This window comes from Anomaloglossus baeobatrachus, chromosome 1 (genome assembly GCF_048569485.1).
Source record: "Anomaloglossus baeobatrachus isolate aAnoBae1 chromosome 1, aAnoBae1.hap1, whole genome shotgun sequence".
NCBI classification, from domain to species: domain Eukaryota; kingdom Metazoa; phylum Chordata; class Amphibia; order Anura; family Aromobatidae; genus Anomaloglossus; species Anomaloglossus baeobatrachus.
In genome coordinates this window covers 666,897,332-666,912,566 of record NC_134353.1, presented here as the reverse complement: position 1 = coordinate 666,912,566, position 15,235 = coordinate 666,897,332, and the positions used below count along the sequence as shown (strand labels likewise).

The window sequence follows — 15,235 nt, the reverse complement described above, 5'->3', positions numbered from 1 at the left end:
AAATGGTCAGACAGATGGAGGAGCTTTTAAACTAGGATCTAGGGGGAGGGAGGGTAGTGGAGCAAAAAAGGGGATAGATAGAGCAGATAGAGACATTGAGATGGTAGGGGTCAATGAAGGATTAGGGGGGGATGGGACATGCAAGTAACATAGGGAGGCTAGGAGTAATAAAGGTGTTAATAGTATTAAATGTCTACTGGCAAATGCAAGAAGTCTTGCAAACAAAATGAATGAATTGGAGACTCTTATGTCAACCATGGATTATGATGTGGTGGGCATTATGGAAACCTGGCTGGATGAAAGCCATGACTGGGTGACAAACATACAGGGTTATAGTACATTTAGGAGGGACAGGAAAGACAAAAAAGGTGGTGGGGTGTGTATGTTTATCAAATCTAACATAAAACCTGTGTTGAATGATGACATTGGGGGGAACTGCAACAATGTAGAGTCAGTATGGGTAAATGTACATGGGGAGGGGAATAATGGAAAAATGCTAATTGGAGTTTGCTATAAGCCTCCTAACATACCTGAACAAATAGAGGGTGAAATGCTGGAACAAATTGAAAAGGCAGCTAATAATAATAATCGGGTTCTTATTATGGGGGATTTCAACTATCCAGACACACAGTGGGACATAGAATCTTCTGGTTGTGCTAAAAGCTGTAAATTCTTATCTACCATTCAAGACCATTTCCTCTCTCAGATGGTAGATGAACTGTCGAGGGGAGATAATTTGCTAGATTTGGTCCTGTCAAATAGACCGGAGACAATTTCAGATCTACAGGTCCGGGAGCACTTGGGCACCAGCGATCATAATATGGTAAGCTTCAACGTAATATTCAATAGAACATTTCAAAGGGGAAATGCTAAAACCTGGAATTTTAGGAAAGCTGATTTCAACAAATTAAGGGAAGAGCTTAAATGTGTAGATTGGGACAAAGTCATGGTAACTGGGGATACTGAACATAAATGGGGAAAGTTTAAGAATATATTGCTAGAGTCCTGTAAAAAACTTATACCCTCTGGTAATAAAACGTCCCGGAATAAAAAGAAACAACTATGGATAAATAAGACTGTACAAAGTATAATAAAACAAAAACAAAGGGCGTTTAAGATCTTGAAGGCTGAGAATACAGAAATAGCATTTCAGGAGTATAAAGATATCAATAGGCAATGCAAAAAAATAAATCAAACAAGCAAAACTAGCTACTGAAACAAAAATCGCCAATGACATTAAAATAAATCCCAAAATCTTTTATAAATACATTAATGCCAAAAGGAAAACAAAGGATAGTATTGGCCCCTTAAAATATAATAACAAGTTAGTTATAGAGGACAAACAAAAGACTGAGATATTAAATAGGCATTTCTCATCTGTGTTCACCAAGGAACTGACTGTACCAGGCATCATTCAACAAGTGAAAAATCAAAGGTCACCACCCAATATAATTAATTTAACACAAGAAGAAGTACACCTACGTCTGAGTAAATTAAACATTGACAAATCCCCAGGGCCAGATGGCATTCATCCACAAATATTGAGGGAATTGAGCTCCGTTATTGACAGACCGCTGTATCTCATCTTTTTAGACTCGCTTGTAACAGGGTTGGTGCCTCAGGATTGGAGGATTGCTGATGTGGTACCGATATTTAAGAAAGGTAAGAGGGTAGATCCAGGCAACTACCGTCCAGTAAGCCTGACATCAGTAGTATGCAAAGTTTTTGAGGGCATATTAAGGGATGACATGCAAAAATATGTTGCAGAAAATAATATAATAACTGACAGACAGCATGGATTCATGAAAGATAAATCGTGTCTAACCAACCTGTTGGGGTTCTATGAGGGGGTAAGTGCAAACCTGGATATTGGTAATGCAGCTGATGTGATTTATTTGGACTTTGCAAAGGCATTTGATAATGTACCACATAATAGCCTTATACTAAAGCTCCAGAAGCAAGGACTAGGGGAAACTATATGCAACTGGGTAAGGAATTGGCTAAAAGATAGGAAACAAAGAGTAGTCATAAATGGAACATTCTCTAAATGGGCCATAGTCAGCAGTGGGGTGCCGCAGGGATCTGTGCTAGGACCAATTCTTTTTAATCTCTTTATTAATGACCTTGTGGATGGGATTGATAGTAAAGTGTCAGTCTTTGCTGATGACACCAAACTATATAGGATATTAAAAACTGACCTTGATAGTATAATATTACAAAAAGATCTGGATAAGATGTCAGAATGGGCAGATACTTGGCAAATGAGATTTAATGTTGATAAATGTAAAGTAATGCACCTAGGACGGAGTAATCCTATAACTACGTATACATTAAATGGAAGTAAAATCGGGACTACAGAACAGGAGAAGGACTTGGGTATTCTCATTACAAATAAGCTGAGCAGCAGCACTCAATGTCAAGCAGCAGCTGCAAAAGCAAACAAGATTCTAGGGTGTATAAAAAGAGAGATTAGATCCCGGGATCCCAACGTATTGTTACCCCTCTATAAATCACTTGTAAGGCCACATCTGGAATATGGGATTCAGTATTGGGCTCCACATTTTAAAAAGGACATTCAAACGTTAGAGTCAGTTCAAAGGTGGCTAACTAGACTACTACAAGGAATGGAGGCCTCCCATATGATGACAGGTTGAAAAAGTTAGATATGTTTAGCTTAGAAAAAAAGACGTCTCAGAGGAGATCTCATTTATATGTATAAATACATGTGGTCAATATAAAGGACTGGCACATGACTTATTTCTTCCGAAGACAATACTAAGGACCAGGGGGCATTCACTGCAAGTGGAAGAAAAGCGATTCCGACAGCTAAATAGGAAAGGGTTCTTTACAGTTAGAGCAGTCAGACTGTGGAATGCCCTACCACAAGAGGTAGTAATGGCAGATACTATAACAGCTTTCAAAAAAGGGCTGGATGATTTCCTCAGTACACAAAACATTGTTGGTTATAAATGACTTTGTGACCAAATGTAGAACTGGTGGAAGAAGGTTGAACTAGATGGACCTAGGTCTTTTATCAACTTTAGTAACTATGTAACTATGTAAAATTAAGATACAGTTAGGTCCAGAAATATTTGGACAGTGACACAATTTTAGCGAGTTGGGCTCTGCATGCCACCACATTGGATTTGAAATGAAACCTCTACAACAGAATTCAAGTGCAGATTGTAACGTTTAATTTGAAGGTTTGAACAAAAATATCTGATAGAAATTGTAAGAATTGTACACATTTCTTTACAAACACTCCACATTTTAGGAGGTCAAAAGTAATTGGACAAATAAACCAAACCCAAACAAAATATTCTTATTTTCAATATTTTGTTGCGAATCCTTTGGAGGCAATTACTGCCTTAAGTCTGGAACCCATGGACATCACCAAACGCTGGGTTTCCTCCTTCTTAATGCTTTGCCAGGCCTTTACAGCCGCAGCCTTCAGGTCTTGCTTGTTTGTGGGTCTTTCCGTCTTAAGTCTGGATTTGAGCAAGTGAAATACATGCTCAATTGGGTTAAGATCTGGTGATTGACTTGGCCATTGCAGAATTTTCCACTTTTTTGCACTCATGAACTCCTGGGTAGCTTTGGCTGTATGCTTGGGGTCATTGTCCATCTGTAATATGAAGCGCCGTCCGATCAACTTTGTGGCATTTGGCTGAATCTGGGCAGAAAGTATATCCCGGTACACTTCAGAATTCATCCGGCTACTCTTGTCTGCTGTTATGTCATCAATAAACACAAGTGACCCAGTGCCATTGAAAGCCATGCATGCCCATGCCATCACGTTGCCTCCACCATGTTTTACAGAGGATGTGGTGTGCCTTGGATCATGTGCCATTCCCTTTCTTCTCCAAACTTTTTTCTTCCCATCATTCTGGTACAGGTTGATCTTTGTCTCATCTGTCCATAGAATACTTTTCCAGAACTGAGCTGGCTTCATGAGGTGTTTTTCAGCAAATTTAACTCTGGCCTGTCTATTTTTGGAATTGATGAATGGTTTGCATCTAGATGTGAACCCTTTGTATTTACTTTCATGGAGTCTTCTCTTTACTGTTGACTTAGAGACAGATACACCTACTTCACTGAGAGTGTTCTGGACTTCAGTTGATGTTGTGAACGGGTTCTTCTTCACCAAAGAAAGTATGCGGCGATCATCCACCACTGTTGTCATCCGTGGACGCCCAGGCCTTTTTGAGTTCCCAAGCTCACCAGTCAATTCCTTTTTTCTCAGAATGTACCCGACTGTTGATTTTGCTACTCCAAGCATGTCTGCTATCTGTCTGATGGATTTTTTCTTTTTTTTCAGCCTCAGGATGTTCTGCTTCACCTCAATTGAGAGTTCCTTAGACCGCATGTTGTCTGGTCACAGCAACAGCTTCCAAATGCAAAACCACACACCTGTAATCAACCCCAGACCTTTTAACTACTTCATTGATTACAGGTTAACGAGGGAGACGCCTTCAGAGTTAATTGCAGCCCTTAGAGTCCCTTGTCCAATTACTTTTGGTCCCTTGAAAAAGAGGAGGCTATGCATTACAGAGCTATGATTCCTAAACCCTTTCTCCGATTTGGATGTGAAAACTCTCATATTGCAGCTGGGAGTGTGCGCTTTCAGCCCATATTATATATATAATTGTATTTCTAAACATGTTTTTGTAAACAGCTAAAATAACAAAACTTGTGTCACTGTCCAAATATTTCTGGACCTAACTGTACCAGGAGGAGTGAGGGCCGTGCTCGTAAGTTTACAGTCTATGAGGAAATAGGGGAGACACAAAAGGTGAATGGGGGGGGGAGAAAAAATTAGCCATATAGTTAGTATAGGACAGTGAATTTGTTAATGATAACAACTCTGATGGTCTAGGGTTGAAGATTATTTCCATCACAGCCATTGCAACGAAGCTTCCATTACTTTGCTACATAGCTTTCATAATGAAACTCCAATTCACATATAAAGGAATTACAAAAACAGGGTAACACATCCCCGCTTGGTTGTTTTCCAGTGTCCTGGTGGTCAATACCAAGAAATGGATATTCCTTTCTCAGCCATAAATAGCTGACAAATGAATAGTCCTTTAATTGGTGACCCTACTGTTTTATGGTGGTAAAAAGATATCATTCTTCTAAAATAATTGAGTAGTTAACTACTACTAAAATCTGTAATGAAAACCACAGGACCCTCTCTGTGTCGCTGTAGCCCTGCTCCTCCTTATTTGGACATTACATGAATTGTGCCTGCCAATCACTTGGTGCTGTTTGCATACTTTAGGCAACATTCCAAATAGACGTGTCCGACCAAGCTCAATTCACTTGTATTAAAAGGCAATGCTTGTCTAGTTGTCACTTATTGCTTGTATGCAAATCCCATACTTGCTGTTTCATGACCTCCTGCTCTCACCACCGGCACCAGAGAATCCTGACAGCATGCAGTGCAGGCTCTGTAAGAATTCAGAAATCTGCAGTCATATAGATTGACTGCAGACTTTCACACAAACCTGGACAACCCCTTTAATGTTCTAAACATAAGTACAAATGTAGTACCCCTACATGCATCACGTAATCTTCCAAGTTATAGATCGTTACATATCTACATGATCAGAACCAATATAAGCATAAGAATACATAACCAGAACAAAAAGCACTAAAGAAATACATCTCCAGAACCTCCAGCAGTACAGAATTACATCACTAGAATCCCCTTGTGTACAGAAAAAAATAACCAGAACTCCCATCAATACAGGAATACATAATGAAAACCATCTTCAAATCATGAGCATATCACTAGAACCACCATCACTACATGAATACATCAACAGAATGACCATCAGTTCAGAAATAAATCACTAAAACCACCATTATTACAGAAATACATAAGCAGAATCACCATTAGTACAGAAATATATTACCAGAACCACCATCATTACATAAATAAATCACCAGAACTACCATCAGTACATGAATGCAATCACCAGAACCACCATTAGTACATTAATACAGTACAAGGACCACCATTAGTATATGAGTAAATCACCAGAACCACTATTAGTACATGAATACATTACCAGGACCACAATTTGTACATGAATTCAGCACCAGAACCACTATCAGTTTATGGTACCTCAATTGTAATATCCAATCAAATGTATAGACATTTGTATCGCAAAAATACAACTCCCACTAGGTCCTTAACAATAGGCTAAGGTAATTCTCTTTCTTTTCTTCATCTTGTCCAGATGCCATGATCACTTTTCACATCTACAGCTCATCTCTGCAAACATCCATCTTCTCAAGTCTTCTGCAGCATATGCCGGCATGATGTCCTTAAAAATAACTCTCTTTGCTCTCCATACTGTGTTCTCACTCATCCCTCCCCACATCGCTCCTTCATACAGTTTTTTCAAGTTCACCCCCATCTATTACAATAACACATTTCAGTATCTTCAACTTCATTCAAGTGCTTACCACACTAACAAATGATCTTTGCCAATGAGGCGCATTCAAGAGACGTCAGTAGCATGATCAAATGACCTGACCATACAGCTGATGTCACACTGATCGGGAAGTGCAGGTGGTCAGGGACTTAATTGTACTTGTGTCTGAAAAAACGTGGGTACAATTGATTGCTGGGAGTCTTCACCTTGACAATTGGCTCAGAGAACACTCAAATCCCACTACGGGGAATGCAAAATGCAGACATCTCGGACTACTGCATCAGGGGTCTGATGGTGCCCTCCTGCCAGCTGTGCCTAGGGCAAATGCCCCAAGTGTTCCCCATAGATATGCCCCTAGGGAATGTCTATGTAAAAAACTAATAGCAAAGCTATGTGGACACACCTATCTAGTAAAAATAATGGTAAGACAGTCATTTATTTATTATTTAAGAATTAGGGCAGTATTCCTAATGGGACGAGACAGGGGGGCATCACCTGTCCATTCCTTTATATTTTCCCTATGGTGCTTATGGAATCCCTTGCAAATGCCCTAAGGAAAAATTGATTCATTAATGGTATAAAATATGGAGATGGGAGCAAAAATTATTTTTGTTTACTGATGATCTTATTTATTTAACCTTCTGAAGTGTAGGACTTCCAGTGTTCCTAAAAGTTTGAAGAGTTTAATAGTATTGGTAACTTTAAAGCCGATGTCCAGAAATCTTATAGCCCAAACATTACATTTGACATAATGAAGCCCAATGACTCTATTCGGCTTTACCTTATGACAGAGGTCCTGCATTAAATATTTTGTTATTAAAATACCTTTGGATCTGAGTGAAAGCATTAACCTTCATTACAACCGCTGGTGATTGTGACGACATGGACTCTGTCAGTGCCTAGCATTGGTTAAGTTTCTTAAAATTCAGCCAGACATGATGATAGTTTGTTTATAAACGGGGAATAAGCCTCTCACTGTTTCTACTAGACTCTTAAGGCCCCGTCACACTAAGCAACATCGCTAGCAACATCGCTGCTAACGAACAACTTTTGTGACGTAGCAGCGATGTTGCTAGTGATGTTGCTGTGTGTGACATCCAGCAACTACCTGGCCCCTGCTGTGAGGTCGTTGGTTGTTGCTGAATGTCCTGGGCCATTTTTTAGTTGTTGCTGTCCTGCTGTGAAGCACAGATCGCTGTGTGTGACAGAGAGGCAGCAACAACTAAATGTGCAGGCAGCAGGAGCCGGCTTCTGCGGACACTGGTAACCACGGTAAACATCGGGTAACCAAGAAGCCCTGTCCTTGGTTACCCGATATTTACCTTCGTTACCAGCCTCCTCTGCTCTCACTGTCAGTGCCGGCTCCTGCTCATGTAGCTGCAGGACACATCAGGTAATTAACCCGATGTGTACTGTAGCTAGGAGAGCAAGGAGCCAGCACTAAGCAGTGTGCGCGGCTCCCTGCTCTCTGCACATGTAGCTACAGCACACATCGGGTAATTAACCCGATGTGTGCTGTAACTAGGAGAGCAGCGAGCCAGGGCTAAGCGGTGTGCGCTGCTCCCTGCTCTGTGCACATGTATCTGCAGCACACATCGGGTAATTAACCCGATGTGTGCTGTAACTAGGAGAGCAGGGAGCCAGCGCTAAGCGGTGTGCGCTGCTCCCTGCTCTCTGCACGTGTAGCTGCGTGCGCTGGTAACCAAGGTAAATATCGGGTTGGTTACCCGATATTTACCTTAGTTACCAAGCGCAGAATCTTCCACGCGGCGCTGCTGGCTGGGGGCTGGTCACTGGTTGCTGGTGAGCTCACCAGCAACTCGTGCAGCGACGCTCCAGCGATCCCTGCCAGGTCAGGTTGCTGGTGGGATCGCTGGAGCGTCGCAGTGTGACATCTCACGAGCAACCTCCTAGCAACTTACCAGCGATCCCTATCAGGTTGGATCGTTGTTGGGATCGATGGTAAGTTGTTTAGTGTGACTGGGCCTTTAGGAGTCTAGTGTTAAAGTTCTTGTTGACTCATGTAATTGCCTTGGCCAGTGAAGGTCAGATCCCGAGACAAATCAATTTTTGCGAACCTCCCATTGTATTACTATGTGTATTTCTAGATACGATGTAACTTAGCTGCCTCTCCCTTATCTCTGCCAGAGACCATTACTACTAGGGATATTTTGTATACGGCTTAAAATCTAGCCAATAAGTGCCCAGTCTTATCCACCAATCGTGAAGACCCCAATGGTCTGAATGGAGAGCTCAGGGGTATAAGAAGGAGGACTATCCATTGCTCAGGTAGAGTCATGCTACATGATACCAATCTAGGATCTGCAAATCCGATTGGCAAGCCATAACCGAACCTGGATTATACTACTACATGGACTTTTGTGTTTTTGTTTTTTTTTTTTTTGTTTTGTTTTTTTTTTGTTGTTTTGTTTTTTTGTTTTTATGGACTTCAGCATCGAATGCAAGGATTCGGCTGAGCTATCAAGGACTACCTAAGGAAGGAATCCAGCTTGGAACAATCCAGTCACCTGACTACAGGCTTTGCGGTCCTCAGACAGCTTCCTAAATCTGGCGTTATTCCATTCTCGGTGGTTGCCCGCCGAAAGCGGGGTGCTGCTGGTTTGGAGTAAGTAGCCCTGGAAGCTCTAAGGCACGGACATTCTAATCCCTGGTGAGCCAGTGGAAGGGTGAGAAACTGTTGCCGGTTACATTTTTTGGTTTTGCTGGTTATGTGTTATGTGCCGTTAATTGTTTGGGGATCCAATGAAGTCTTAATATTGTGATTCCCTCACCCTGTGTTGTCTGATTAGTGTTCCGCCCATGGTTAAGGAGGTCGGGCGTTCAGTTGGGGTGAACCCTGGGCCATGCTGTCTTTCTAAAGGCGGCCGGGCCAGCGGACAAGAGCACCCACTGACCGCCGTGTCTCCACACTATTTACTGCTAAAATAAAGAAGTATTGTAGTTCAGGCAAATAAAAAAATGGAAGTTTCGTAAATACATATTACACCTGTTATAAAATAGGCAGACCTCACATGTACAGGTTGGTTGCTAAATCTTCTAGCTACTTTGTCTAAATTAGGAGCTAATTGATTGGAGATTACTTCTTTATATAATGGTAGGAAAGACACTTATCTTGGCGATGGATAGGACAGCTAGAGGGGATATGGAGGAGGCTGTTTGTCTTTTTTTTATAAGTGTAATTTCACTAATTTGCTGATAATTTATGGAAAGTAAATGATAACTATTTTTTAATTCAATGCATTTTTTTGAATCTGTGTTGCCAATAGTTAAATTTGATTTTGTTAGGTTCTTCTACAGGTCCTCTAGGACTAATAAGTTGCAGGCTCTAGATTAGCAATTTAGCATTTATTCAGTAAACTTAATATGTCTGACTATCTTTTTATCAGTACTATTGAATCAAGATTAGGTACCTGTGTACCCACACTGCTGGAATTGCACTGGCAGTGAATATAAGTGTTTTTATTTCAATAGGGGACAAACACTCAGATTCAGAAGGGGTTGTCTGAATAGTAGACAACACCTTTAATTAAGTCTTTATGGTTGGCTTTTTTTTGAGAGACCAGATCTTTGAATGGCCCTTCCCATCATTCTGAATTCAAAAATACACTTAAAATGTAGATCACTCTTATGATGTTGATAAAAAAAAAACAAGTATATTTTTGGATATAATGCAAAAAATATAACCTTTTAATAAAAAGAACATATTTTGTAATCCGTACAGATTCTAAATAATTAGCATTGACAAAATAGTTGGTTGTTCATCAGTAAGTCAATAATACAATTCAATGTCAATGAAATCTAGCTTGTTCCAATCTCAACAAAGAACTAGTTGATTTATTAGTTGTTGCTATTGACGCATACAACATTTAGTCAAATTACATTAGTGGTATTGTTTCTACCAAATTAGGAGAATAGATTTTGGCCTAGGTATGAGAAGTTGAAGAGGAATGATCCTGCATGATGTATATGTGAGAATATGAATATGGTAATGGTTTTGGGTGTATTGAAAGATTGACAGGGTTTAATTTACCTGTAGCATAATTAGTATGCCAGAATTTTTATTTATTTTTCATTTATTAATGAAAAGAGACAAATTGCAATATGTTAGCTGCATCCTAGTGTTAAGTAGATGTTTATGTGTCTAAGTTGCCACTTTAATAGCAAAGTTCTGAATTTAGATCAGCAATGGAAAATCCATCTCCTAATCCAGATAAAAATATACATTTTAGTATTAATGCAGTTCCTCGACATTGTCATAGATGTCGTTAGCATTGCCTTCATACTTATGATCACAAAGAGGATTTAGGTCTTCTTTTTTTCTTTTCTTCAATGATTTGCCCAAAAATTTTGGCAGCTTCCATAGCACAGCCCCAATGGATGGTGAGGCCAAAACCACCATGGCCATAGTTGTGTATGATCTATGGGGAAGAATATATTCATATAGCAATGTTTAATAGTATAGAAGTATTAATATAGTAGTATAGATAGTAGAGTAAATGTCTAGACTAAATATATGCTAATTGTAGAGAGGTCAGATAGAAGGGAAAAGTCCTTATGGGAGTCTTTGCCTCCCAGCACAAAAGGGGCCGATGTTTGTTTCCCTTCTATCCCCTTTCCATGACCCTTAAGTCTATTCCCTAAGGGCGGCGTCACACGATACGATCTGTCGTGCGATCGCACGAGCGATCGTACCCGCCCCCATCATTTGTGTGTCATGGGCAATTTGTTGCCCGTGGCGCACAAAGTCGTTAAACCCCGTCACACGTACTTACCTCCCTAATGACCTCGCTGTGGGCAGCGAACATCCTCTTCCTGAAGGGGGAGGGATGTTCGGCGTCACACCGACGTCACACAGCGGCCGCCCAATAGAAGCAGGGGGGGGGGAGATGAGTGGGACGTAACATCCCGCCCACCTCCTTCCTTCCGCATTGCCGGCGGGACGCAGGTAAGCTGTGTTCGTCGTTCCTGGGATGTCACACGGAGCGATGTGTGCTGCCTCGGGAACGATGAACAACCGGAGCACAGAAGGAGGAACGACATTTTGAAAATGAACGACGTGTCAATGAGCAACGATAAGGTGAGTATTTTTGCTCGTTCACAGTCGTTCGTAGCTGTCACACGCTACGATATTTCTAACGATTCCGGATGTGCGTCACGGAATGATTGACCCCGACGACATATTGCCCGATATATCATAGCGTGTGATGCCGCCCTAAGACCTTGCTACAGCGGGTAGACCCAAACAGATTCATAACTATAGCAGAAAAGAGAAAAGGACCCATCAAGACTGTGTACTTTCTCAAAGGGCCTCAGCAGCTACTTGGTTTCACATTATAGTATAGAGTCCCTTAACAGCAAAAATTGCAGACATAATAGACTCAAGGCCCCCATACTTAGACTAAAGTTTAGAGAACCAGCTGTTATCGGCATGATAATCCAATCTAATATGTTTGAGGCGCCTTCTGATGTTGAAGATGAAGTTATTGGGGGAGACAATGTGCATTTCAGGAAATGAGTTTTTAGTGTAAACAAGCTGACGAGCAAAGCACTCTTTTACAACGTGAAATGATATGTTGGCTGGCTTAAAAATATAATTGTTCTCGGCAGCACATTGTGCTATATACTGTGAACAGGACATGTGCCACCGTGAATAATGAAAGCCTGTTATCTCAGAAAGTCCTGTAACTGATTGTCATGTACACATAAGAGATGCGGTCTGCCTGTTTAAACATATCATTAAACAATGTTTAAACTACTGATCAGCAGATGTTTAATGCCGCAGGTTGTGTGGCCAATTGAGGCCTAAAACCCAACTCTTGTCCTCAGGGAGATAAGCGGCTGCCACAGCCAGCACTTACCGCTTAGCCTATTAAAAACACCCAAGAGCTCGGCTCGTATTTGAATGGAGGAGTGGGAGAGATAGCTGGTAACCAATTGAGTGTCACATTGTATGTGTATGTATATGTATGGCTGACTTCAGACTTAAAATATGAGTCTGAACTGGACACACAAAGCAGTGTTTTTAGTAGCCGAAATAGAAGACAATATGAAAAGATAAAAAGTAGAACAATTCTGCTGTCTTTTCTAAAGTACAATTACAAAGCCGTATCTAGAAAGCAATGTCCATCACATATACAGAATCTATGCCAAGTTTAATTTTTGGTAACTTCTGTTTATTAGAATAAGGTGATATTGTCAAAAAAACAACCATGTAATGTGCATGATAAGATGATAAGCTAGCACGTCGTCATAGTCTTGCCCTATCTCTCCCAGTTACCCTTGTCAAATTCGAGTGAGCTTAAAGGGCTTATTCCCATCTCCAAGATCCTCTCCCAATATGTAGTAGGTATAATAATAATAATAATAATAATAATAATAATATTAGCAAATACCTCCAATTAGAAATGTAGTATAGTTCTTCTGATATAGCCATGTCTCTTACTTCATCTGCAGGGCATTTTAGATTAGGTACCTAAGGTTATGACCACGAGCAACTGACTAACTAACTGTCACTATATGAGTGGACATAACCATGGATACCTACCTACTGTAATGCCCTGCACATGAGGTGAGAGACATGGCTCTATCAAGAGAACTATACTACATTTCTAATTGGAGGTATTTAATATTAATATTATTATTATTATTATTACACCCACTACATATTGGGGTAGGATCTTGGAGATTGGAATACCCCTTTAAACATGGTAAGTGGCAATAAATGTTATCTACGACTTGAGATTATTAGTAGATGTTCAAAGTACTGTGAGCCTAATAATATTGGTGCTCTCACTTTGTTATTCCCACAGTGTGTACTTACATCACTCTTAACAGCTCCACACACCAAGGGCTCTCTCTCCAGCCGTACTTTGCTGCGTGCTGGCCTTAGTCCTGCCCAGTCATGGACAATTTTGGCGTTCTACAACAGAGACCGTGATTAGAAGTCTTCACATCACACTTTGTCTGGTAACTAAAGCTGAACACACCTGCCTAACTTCCCAGTGTTAGTCAAAAAAGTGCAAATGCAAAAAAAATTACGTGATGAACCACGATGTCCACCAACACCTGTCAATAAGGGCATGCTTTATTTAGACCTAGGGTTGGTCTGGACCAACTGACAGCACGGAACGACTGCTCCTCAGTAAAGCTTTACCAATCGGTGGTCTTTTCAATGCCTATTTACACAAGCAGACCAAAGTAATAATTTTATTTATATAGTGTCAACATATTCAGCAGAACTTTACAGTTTAGTGGTTACATGTACAGACAATAACAAGAAAACAAAGTAACACATGGTTAAACAGTTACAGAAGTGAAGGCCCTGCTCGCAAGCTTACAATCTATGAGAAAATAGAAGGGACATAATAGGCAGAACATGCTGGTCATGTATGCTCCAGTCATCATTATAATAAAAATGGATTTTCTTATGGCATGGACTTCAAAAGAACATAAAGGGAAAAATCTGGAAAGCACATTGTCATGGAAGAAGCAGACCAAAACCTCCACCCTGTCTGTTCTCCAGTCTGGGGGCATGTGAGAAATGTAGCCCACCATACGAGAGAGCAGCAGTGGCGGGGGTGTCAAATTGCTAGATCCAGGATTTAAGAAAGAGCCAGAAGGAAATTGGAAAGGAAGAAATCTTTAATGTAGAAGAGTTTGTTGCACGTTATCCGTGAGTACAAGAGGGCACAATTAAAAGAGACAGGAGAAGGCAAGCACTGAATTTTTATAAGATACTTAGGGTTTCTACTGTGTTTTTCCAAAAATAAAACCTCCCCCAAAAATAAGCTCTAGCAGGGATTTTCAGCATTTTCGGAGCAAGGGTTAAATATAAGCCCTACCCCAAAAATAAGCCCTAGTCACGGTTCAATAATGAAGTGTCCATGCAGCTAAAAAAGTTACTGCAGGAAACTTCATTATAAACAGCGGACACCCCGCAATCACACTCACCAGACACGGCGCGGGATGACTTGCAGTGATCGCACACCCACACACATCAGATCTCACACTCGCACACATCAGATCATATACACAATCACCCATCAGATCGCGCACACACACACTCACCACATCCAGTGATACCGATGTCTTCTGGTGCAAGGACCTGCATCTGCGAATGGAATGCTTCCAGGACCTGCCATGCGTAACTTCCTCCCATCTTTCCCTGCGGCCGGAGGCATTCTGTACCGCCGAATGTGGTGAGTGACTAGTGAGTGTGTGCGATATGATCAGTGATTGTGTGTGTGTTTGTGTGTATGAGTGTGTGATCTGATGTATGTGAGTGTGTTGGCCAGAACCAGGAGAAAACAATGTGCATCATACCTGTTGGGAGCGCTCACTGGAGATCACAGGGAGGACCTAGGAGCCACGCAGACGTCTGGGATCTGGTAAGTATGAGTCTCCTAGGAACGGGTGGGGCTGTTTTTTGGGGGTGGTAAACTTACCCCCAACCATGTTTCTCCAAGAATAAGACTCACTCCAAAAAAAAGCCCTAATGCTTTTGGGGGGGGGGGGGAGTATCTTATTTTTGGAAAAACACGGTATGTCCTGCAGGAAGATAGTTATATGTACTAGTGGAAGGAGGGTCAGGTTTGGGAGAGATGTTACTAGTGACTAGGAGAAGGAAAAAAAAAAGAGAGCAGCTGGGTCAATGATTTGTGTGAGTATTTTGAACGCAGTATGGTGGTAGTGGATGGTTTGGACTGATTGAGAAATGTCAGTAGAGCCTCAGACTTACAGGTGGTAGAGGGGAGAAGAGGGGGGATGATGTG

General features: G+C 41.1%; 1 protein-coding gene across 4 annotated transcripts in view; it reads right to left on the bottom strand.

Moving 5' to 3' along the window:
- Positions 1 to 10,128: 10,128 nt before the first annotated feature.
- The window catches only part of DAO (D-amino acid oxidase), a 137,075-nt gene continuing 131,968 nt past the window's right edge, over positions 10,129 to 15,235 (bottom strand). For all 4 annotated transcript variants that reach the window (XM_075341715.1, XM_075341713.1, XM_075341716.1 and 1 more), the window contains exons 10-11: positions 13,285 to 13,383; positions 10,129 to 10,882 (exon numbers count right to left, since the gene is read on the bottom strand). In XM_075341715.1, coding sequence (XP_075197830.1) covers positions 10,754 to 10,882; positions 13,285 to 13,383 — 228 coding nt within the window. In that variant the 3' untranslated portion in view covers positions 10,129 to 10,753. The remainder of the gene's footprint in view (positions 10,883 to 13,284; positions 13,384 to 15,235) is intronic.